Here is a 10321-nt window from a genome sequence, read left to right as displayed (position 1 = left end):
TTTAAAAAAATAACTGTATGTTACAAAAAAATGCAGTAAAGTATTAAACAAGACTCAAAAAAAAACATTATCCTAATAAACAATTTAAGTTAAAAAACAAACCTTATTTAAATTGTACTAATTTTATTGAAAGTCAAAGTTAAATTACACTAAATTAAGCTTGTTACAAAGCAGTTGCATAAAAATTCTTCCTTGTCAACCACTTCAACTTGTTCAATTAACTACTAAGCACTTCTACAGCGGTGTCTCAGAACCCTTTTCATTTCTGACAAACTGCATGTTCCTGCTTCCGATGTAGTTCTTTACCACTCCGGCGACACTCGACCTCTTGCTCGGCACCACGTTCAGCAGCATCTTCATGAAGTCCTTCAGCGCTCTCCCGTCCAAACGCTTGTACGGACAATCTTCAGCTTTGAACAGCAAAAAGTCGACCATCTCGCCGTCGGTGCCGAGCTCCCATTCGGGGTGGTTCCCCGTTACCAGGAACACGAGGACGATGCCGACCGACCAGGAGTCCTGCAGGACGCCCTTGTACGGCAACCCGGACATGGTTTCGGGAGAAAGGTATTCCGGGGATTGGACGATGTCGTTGAAGAAGGTCTGGGAGTTTCTCCTGTTTGCGATCTGGGCGAACTTGAAGTTCGTCAGCTTTAACTTGGATCCGTGGTCAAACACGCTAATATTCTCAGCGCAGATGTTTCTGTTGAATAATACAATATAAATTCAAAAAAGTTTCTTAAATTTTTATTGTGTTACGAAGATATATCTGAAGTTCAAAAATGGTTTAATCACTAAGGTAGAGTGAAATTAATAAAATACTAAATGTTTTCCTAAAACTAGAATCATTATAATTGAATTAATAATAAAAACCCAATTATTGTACTCATCTACCAAAAAATATTTAATTATACCATACTGTTATACTTAATGTTTTAACCTGTGCATGTACTTCTTTGAATGTAGGAAGCTGACGGCATCCATCAGGTGAATTATAACATCCCTGATCCAATTTTCATTGGGCATGTTCGGGTTCATGTTCCTCCTCATCTCGAACAAGTTCAAGTGGCTTCTTTCCACTATGAAGTAGCTCAGGGGCGAACCGGTCACTTGAACTTGCCCGAAACACAGAAGAAAATTGGGGTGTTTCAGGTTTTTCAGGATTTCAGTTTCCGCGGGATTTTGAGATTTCTTCTGGGCGGTCACCTGTTGCTCGCTCGTCAAAACGTTTCCTTCGTAGGCTTCGCAGAAGCAGTCTTTGAACAGCTCTCTACGGAAATGCAAGAGTTTTGTGAGTTTTTAGTGCTGATAAGTGAATAAAACTGTTTTCTTTTAATATAAAATTTTAGTTTTGTATAAAATATAGTTTTCAACATAAAACGTTTCAATTTTTTTTAGCTTAATTAAAAAAAAAATTGTTAAAAACGTTAATGAGTTATAAAAGTAACTAATAGGTTATCAAATTATGTAAAAAAACAAGACTAGGAACAAATATTTAAACCTTAAAACTATTTTTTGTTCAAAGAATGGTTTCCTAAACTTATTTATACTATCTCACATTTAGCAAAAAAAAAACAATCCCCGTTGTTAGATATCGCCGATAAAGCCCATTTATTAATATATTATTCATTTATTTTATCGCCTTCTTACTAGAGCTATTGCACTTTGATAGCCGATGTCACTAAAGAGGTGATATCACCAAATTTAGGAAACCCTGGTTTAAAGTATAATTGTGTTGAATTTGGTAAAGTTGAGCAGTTTTGAATACTTGTTCATAAATGAAAAACTACTTAAATGACTATAGGTTCGTACTAAAACATAGAAACATTTATTAAAATAAGAATGTTGTTTTAGTATTAATTTAGTTTATTCAATATGAGATTAAGTAAATTAAGTCTTACTTGTCTAAAGCATGTTTAAAGAAGCCGAAAACAAACTATTAAATTTAAAAATCTATATTTAGCGAAAATTTTTGACTTATTCGTAATGCTTTAACTTAAATCTTATTATGAGTTATACAAAGAAAGTATTAAAAAAAAAAGAAGATTTTAAAGAACAGTTTTCTACAAAAAATGTTATTCATACTTTACATAGCCAAAAACAAAAAAGTATTTAAAGCAAAAGCCAGCTGTAATTTAATTTACTAGGTTTCCCTTAGTTAAAATTTTATTAATTATGCTAATTAAAACGGTTTATGTTAAAAAATGATAATCTATTTAATTGTTTTAGGATAGTTCACCATTAATACAAAAAAATGAGTTGTGGATGTGTTTTGTTGTTGTTGTTGTTGTTGTTGTTGTTGTAATTTTTTGGAATGTTGTTTTTAGAAAATTTCTAGCAAAATAAAGCTTAAGTATCATTAAAAATAAATGGTATGTACACAATTTTATAAGCTATAAAAAATTACTAACTTGTCGTATTCTTTAATGTTTGTTTTTACTTCTTCCCATTTGCTTAAAAACAATTCAATTTGATTTGTCTTTTTGACATTTTTTTGTTTCTTTTTTCTTTTAAATATACCAAACATCAAATTTTTATTGTTTTAAAAATTAAATATACCTGTACCAGTTTAATCTATATTTAAAACTAGTAGAACTAAATCGTTTTCTATACTTAAAAAACTTTATTTTAAACTTTTTAAACTTTCATGAAATTTTGAAATATACAATATAAACTAGCAACTAATTGATAAAGTTTTACGGTTTTAGAATAATTTCAGAACTGTGAAAGAAAATATAAATGTTCTTAACACAGTGAACTGAATACAAATCTATGTGGACAACGATTACAAGTTTAAATGGTATGTCGAAGAGCTTAGAGCTTGAATATCTTTTATTTGGAGAAACTCCAAAAAAAATTCTAAAATTAAATGCATACATTTTTTAAAATGTTTTAATTTCACAAAAAACATTTTCTTATGCACAATTCAATAACTACCATAAGTTTTTTGGCATTAAAATCATAGGAAAAGTTAATTTTTTGCGAGGTTTGCAGCTATGCAATAATTAAGTTAACTATCTGAGCTAAAAACGTTTTAAAAAGCTTAATTATTTCTAAACGTAACATTTTTGTTAAATATAACAGTTTAAAGTTTATTTCAAAAACACTCTCAATAAAATAAAAGTCCGTGAGCTAAATTTAATGTAAATACCAATAAAACTTTGTTTACTTTTTTAACGTATAAATTTATTATCATATGGTATTATCATAATTATATTATTTTATTTAACACCTTTATATATGCTGCAACTATGAATTTCATCAAGTATTGTAAATAAAAAAAACTATAAAAAATACTCTTGAAAGACTATTTCAAGCAAAGTTAGTTCTACAAAATGCAAAGAACTATTAAATACTTCTTAATTATCAACCAACTAATTAAATATGATTTTTTGACTTTCTTATGTGTTTTATAAGTCGTATGAAATAAATGATGTTTATTTTTTTAAATAACTGTAACAAAAACTTGAATTACTGTACTTCTAAATTAGAGTTCACAAGTCTGAAATGATAAAATTTAAAAGCTATACTTTTTAAAAGATGTTTTGGTTTTGTCTAAATTTAATTATTTTTAGTACTTTAATACAATGATGATTCTAGGCACATTTACAGCTACTAACTTAAAGGTTTAATGTATTTCTATGGAGACCTGGATTAATAAAAAGCTGATAACTTGATTTTGAAAATCATAAGTGCAACATTACTTTTTAAAGAATGTTGTAAAAAATAATTTTAATTCTTATAAAACTACTAATTTTTTTATAACAGTTAAAAAATATTCAAGTTCTAAATATGTTATAACTTTTTAAAATAATTAAACACATCTTGAAAGATAACAACTTAATAACATTATTTTCTTTCGTTTAAAAAAGAACAATTGAAATTTTTTTGTACTTAGCTAAAATTGTTTATATATTTAAAATCAGATACAAAATAAATGCTCGAGGAATCTAATAAAAAAATTAATTTAACACAAAAAAATTAATTAAATAAAAGCTTAAAACTATTTATTTTACTTATTATTATATTTTAAAAGCATATGAAAAGTTTTTGATTGCTTTTGATGGATGTATCAATTAAAGCATAATTCATTATTGTAAATCATACTAAAAAATACTATCTCATGCTTTAAACTAAATTCACAGCTTTGATATGAAGATTCTTATAAAACCATGCTTGAAAAACTTAATGAAAATATTTTAAACTTTTAGTTTTTCAAGTTTAATAACAGAAATAAAAAACATTAAACACCTAATTCTATCAATAAAAAAACTGAAAAGTAACTAAATTTTATTGTTTTAGTAATCTTAAAAGAGTTTTAACAATTTAAAACCACATGTTCATTTTTTAATAGCTTTCGAGAAGTTTACTAATAAGCATTACTTTATTTACTATGGATTACTCAGTTTTAAACTAATTACTTAATTACTCAGAATTACTGTAAAAAATATTTTATTACTTTATAAGATAGGTTTCTGCTATGAGCTAATTAAAGTTAGCATTAAAACTAATTTAATAAAACCTGAATGAGTACTATTTTTTGTACTTTTGTAAACATAGTAGAAATAGGGTAGTAATTAAAAAATATTTCTTCACAAAATGAGAACTTTTTTCTATTTCAAAAAATAATTTTTAAACAGCATATTTGTTTTAAATAACTATTTCTATTTAATATTACTATCTATATGTAGTGTTTTTTATCTATAGAAAACTATTTTTTTGCAGTTTTATACTTAATTGCTTAAGTCATTAACTTGTTTTTACTTATATTCAATCTTATTAGGTTTTTTATATTAAAGTTATTAAATTTCAGTAATCTTACAAGAAGTTAAATAGTACATTATTTATGATTTATTCAACTGTAAGTTACAAAAATTTATACTAAAAACTTTTTAGGTTGCATAATTATAATAAAAATTGAAGTTCTTTTCAAAAAAATAAAAAACAGATACTTTTTTAGTTTTACTAAATTAAGTATTGAATTAAGCTAAAGTTTTAATGAAAATACAAGTTTTTATTGAAATACTTTCTTTATTTGACACTTAAAAGCTTTTGCCTTAACAATTTTGCTGTTTAGTTAACAATTCTTTTGTTTGAAATTAAAAAAAATGTTTTGATAAGAACTTTCAATTCTTCAGTATGATAAACTATTTTCCTGTAAAAATTTTATCTGTTTAATTAAAATTAATCAGCTAAAACTATTTGCTTAAGTAGATATAAGCTGTTAACATATGAAATTTCTAGAACAGATGTGACTTCAACGGAAGTTTTAAATAACACAACATATAAACATATTTTATGATAACAAGCTTTCATATAACATGTAACTATTAATAAGTAACCTTTTATAACAACCTAATAACTCTAACAAAAATAAAACCATTTTATAACACCTATAAAATAAAGTGACATATTTTCTTTTTATTTTTATAAAAAATATATAATTGTTTCTTTTAACTACATACATTTATTTTTCTGACTTTAGTAAAAATTTATCACATTCAAAAAAAAGAATAAAATTTAGCCTGATCATTAAAAAACTAAACATAGAAACAAAACTTACACATACTCAATGAATAGTCATAAAAATTTAACATGATTGTAAATGCAGTATAAATTTTTTTTAATTTTCATTAAAACTTACATTGTTTTGATTTTTATTTTCAGTGGTTGACTTTAATTTATTAAAGCGATTACTATAGACTAAATTAGTTTAAAAATCCTACAAATGGAAATTATTTGTAACAGAATTCCAATTGTAAAATAAATTTCAGCAATTAACTGAAATGCGCGATCGTAAACAACTATTGAATAAAATAATTTAAATAGTTTTTAAAAGTAACATATGTTATAACACACATATAATTTAAAAAAAGGACGCTTTTTGTTTACAGTAAAAGAAAAGAACAGGCTAATAATTGTCACAAGAAAATAAAATTTAAACGTAGGTTTTTTATAAACTTGAATTTATTTATTTTTTCCTATATTATTTATTATTTGTAGTATATTATTAAAAACAGAATTTTAGTATCCTACAAGAACTCTAGTTACAGTAAAATTCTATAAATGAAAAATTAAAACTACAAGCTTTAAAAAAAACTCTTCAGTTAACTTTATAAAAGTTTTAAGTTGTTTAGTGGTACAAACAAACAAAAAATGAACACTTTATAAGCATTACTTGTACTTAATTAAGTTACAAATTTTAAAGTTTTTATAGTTAACCTTTAATACAGTTATTGTTACTTTTAAATTTAAAAAAAGCTTATATACAGCTTAAGCTAAAGATGATTTGCATGGTCAGCTGCTGTTTATAGTTTACTTTTCGATTAAATATTAAAATAGATTAAGCTAAAAATGCAAATTACTTAAACATTTTCAGGTTTAAAACTTGAGCATAATAAAAAAGAACAACTTGACATTGAAAAAAGTAAAACTTGTTAGTAACTTTTTTTAGCACGGCTTATCACTAAATACTCCTTAATGAAACTATGCTACTGTAAAATATGTATAAAATAATTCAAATTACACGATATAATAAAAAGGTAACAGCAGAAAATTGTTGTTAAATTGTTGAGAAATATTGTTGAGAAATATTTAAAGTTTACACTAAGCTTAATGAAATTCATTGTACAAGAATAAGACTTAAATATGCTTAAACTGTAAAATTCAAAACTATACTAACCTAAAAATTAAAGTGTATATTAGTAAAACAATATTTTGAATTGTACAAGAAATAAAAACAGTTATAAAAACTAATTAGTTTAAAGTACTTTAAGACATGTTGTTAAAAACTATAATAAATAACAAACATTCTTTAGGTATATTTATGTCCTTCAAAGATATTAAAGGAAACACTTTCAGTTAATTAAATATATTCTTTTATGTTTACAATCAGAAAAGCTTTTTAGCTCAGAAATAAACTGTTTAACGAAACACAAACCAAATAGTTTACTCACAAATCTTTCATAATTTGTTGACAGTAAAAATGTAGCACACGGCTGTGAAAAAAAAAATATGGGAAAAACTCCTAAAAAAACAAAAAATAAATAAGATAAACTTAATCTACACAATATTTTTTTACTTTACTAAACAAATAAAAAATTATTAATGTTTAAAATGAACTTACATACTATTTTCAAAAAACTTTTAAGTTTAAAATCTATAAAAAGTAATAAAAGAACAAGTGTATGTACAATAATAAATTTATATGTATGAAAAATAGTAAAAATGAGTCATTATACTAAAATGTACTTTTACTATTATATCCCTCTACTAACAAAACCGGGTCTAAACTGCACGAAGCTAAATTTGCACGAGGGCACAAAATTGCACGAGGACGATTTTGCACCAAGGGTCAATTTTGCACGAGTTATATTTTCGCACGAGAGTATAATATACAGAAAAAATAAAAAATGAAAATAAACAGAAAAAAAAACTAGTTAAATTTAATAAAATCAAACTAAAAAGCTATTTATCGAGGGCAAGGGTTAGGGGTAACAGTGACAGTAAAAAAAAAACATTAATAAAAATTATTATAGAAAAAAAATTAAAATAAAACAAAAAAAAAGTTACCGATTGAGCGTACGGGCTAGGGGCAAAAGTGACAGTAAAATAAAATAAAAATGAAATAAAAGAACAAAAGTTAAAAAAAAACTTATCGACCGAGGTTAAGGGTTAGACTGTTAGTGGGTAACAGTGATATTAAGAGAAAAAAACAAAAAATAAATTAGAAAAAATGTTAAAATTAATACAGAAATTATATAAACAAAATAAATCAACAAATAAATAGAAAATTAACCGGTGCAAAATTGTCTCCGTGCAAAATTGTCTGCTCGTGCAAAAGTGTCTTCGTGCAAATGTGACCATTTGTGCAAAAGTATCTTCGTACAATTTTGTGCACTCGTGCAACTTTGTCCCTTTGTACAATTTTGTACGCTCGTGCAAATTAGACAGCTACCCCTACAAACCACTGTATGGTGTTTTTGCTAAGCTAATGCTTGATTTTAGTTCTGTTTAATCTAGATTCTTAAGACTTAGTTGTTCCAAAAATGCAATTTTGTATGCGTCATTGTTGTTAAAGTTCTCCAAAATGTTCTTATGATTAAAATAATAGTGTCTGTATAATGCTTACTCATCTGAGATATCTTCTGCATTAAATTTTTATTTATTCCAATTAGCTCTATGCTATTACTAAAACTGTTTTATATGTTCTACGTAGTTACTATCACAATTTGTGTAAACTGCCGGGTAAATACTTATACTCTCACAATTCAGATTTGGTCTCAGTTTTACCTTGAATGGTTTAACTTATTTTTATCTAACACAGCGTTTTTTAACATTTATTTCATGTTTTACCCCTTTCTGGAAGTTTATTACCAAGTTTACTTATTCTTTGAAGGTATTACCAAATACACCCTCAATATAGAAAATATTGTTTAATTTTGTGGAAAAGAACAAGACTTTTTTAATTTTAAGTTTAATTAATTAAAAAAAAAATAAAATTTAAAGAGTTTATTAACAAAAAAACAGTTGAATAACAACTTAAAAATTAAAAAGACAATAAATAAATATAAACACTACTATACATAACTTTTAACAAAACAAGACAATTTATACCCAGGAGAAAATTTACCCTTGGTTAAGAATTGCTGATCTAACACCATATTTTTAAGTTGACCATGATTTTCACAAAAATTACATTTCTTGCTAAAAATAGTCTTTGTTTGTTGTTGTATGGCAATTTGACTATAGTAGTTCGAAAGTTGTTTTAAGTTTGCTGGTAGTGTTAACGAAACTATACCTAATGGAAGATCTTAAAAATCACCAAAGAAGAATCAAAACTTTTTCAACTAGGTAAAGTTTCATTTACAAAACCAGTTCAGCTACCAGCATCTAAAGCAGTAGCCGTAAAGGTAATCAAAATCTGTGTACACCAAATTGCAAAAAACAAGTCAGTGCACCCCAAGATCAAATTGTAATGACGTCACTAGTGATGCGACTACGTAAGCACTTTTACTAAGATATTTCTCCTAGTTTTAATGGAATGTAAGAAGATCTTACTCCTATTTAAAAAAAAGTCATAACTCAGTTTGTATTTATATGCAAACCTTTTAATTTATTTAGGCTTATATTTATTGTTTTATCCTAATTTAAATGAACCTTTCTATTTGTTCACCTTATTTTCACAATGATGTTTTAGTTATATGACTTTTTCTTACATACTTATTAATTAAACACATCTCCGCAATCACTACAAAATCCTCAGTACAGTACTTTTAGAACATTTTGTTTAACATTAACTACATACTTAGACTAATTCTAGGTCTAACTTTGTGATTATCATCTGTTTTTACTAGTGGTTTTAAACAAACAGAAAAACGACAACAAAAAAACGAGTCAAAAACAGCTAAATTGAAAATAAAATATATCTTGTTGCTCTCCGTATAGTTGATGCAAATTTTTTTTTTCATTAACTGACTTTTTGTACACACGAAGTTCAGGGTTGTAACTGATTGTCACAACTTTCTGGTAAAAAAATAAATACTAAAAGTTTAACTATCTTTTGTTATGAAATTTTTTACACATAACTACTTTATTTTAAGTTTTTAACCGGGATTAGTAATTTAATTAGAGTTTGTCACTCTTTAAAGTAAAATAGCAATACCGATTGACCAAAAAGCAGTTTATATTTCTTTAGGCTAGTATAAATAAAAAAACTATATTTATGTTCTCCAAAAACTAAACAACAAACTGAAAAAGCTTAATTGAATAAAAAATAAAACTGACTTAACAAATAGTCACTTTAAAAAATAGCCTGCATTCAGTAACAATATCAAATTAGTCTTAATTTTTCAAAAAAAGTTCAAACAAACATGTGTCAGCATGTGTTTTTCAAAAAAAAAATATATTTTGCCTAAGTTTTCCAAACATTTAAACAAGCGTTAAAGTTATCTTGAGTAGTTTGAGTGTGTAGAAATCCTGTTTTTTAAACAACTTAATGCCATTATTGACTTCTAATCTAATTAAACCAAAAGAAAAAATAAACAAAAACTAGCTAGCAGTAAAAAAATTGTGCTGATTTTTAACTTTTTTTAACATTATATTTCTATTATAGAAATAAAGAAGCAAATTTAAATGAAAAATATAGTTTAAGTGTTATGCAGTAAATAAGATATTTAACAGTAAATATTTAATACTTGTTGCTTTGTTAAATTTTTAATTTTAGCTTAGTCTAACAAAAGAAGTTAGATAAAAATCAGAGTTCTAGCAAGTGAAAGATGTTAAATAAAAATAAAAAGTTAAAATGATAATCTAATCATTTAGA

The 10321-nt window shown here is 25.4% G+C and overlaps 1 protein-coding gene across 1 annotated transcript; it reads right to left on the bottom strand.

Annotated features, from left to right (window-relative positions):
- Window positions 1-234: 234 nt before the first annotated feature.
- LOC145836524 (uncharacterized) lies at window positions 235-8660 on the bottom strand. The gene is made up of 3 exons (XM_082944320.1): window positions 8656-8660; window positions 938-1267; window positions 235-700 (listed from the first exon to the last, which is right to left on the bottom strand). Exons 1-3 carry the CDS (start codon window positions 8658-8660, stop codon window positions 235-237), a joined length of 801 nt encoding a protein of 266 aa, XP_082800446.1.
- Between the last annotated feature and the right edge of the window lie 1661 nt (window positions 8661-10321).

The sequence above is a fragment of the Thalia democratica genome, chromosome 5 (genome assembly GCF_965202585.1).
Source record: "Thalia democratica chromosome 5, ktThaDemo2.hap1.1, whole genome shotgun sequence".
Lineage (NCBI taxonomy): Eukaryota > Metazoa > Chordata > Thaliacea > Salpida > Salpidae > Thalia > Thalia democratica.
This window is presented reverse-complemented; position numbering and strand designations above follow the sequence as displayed.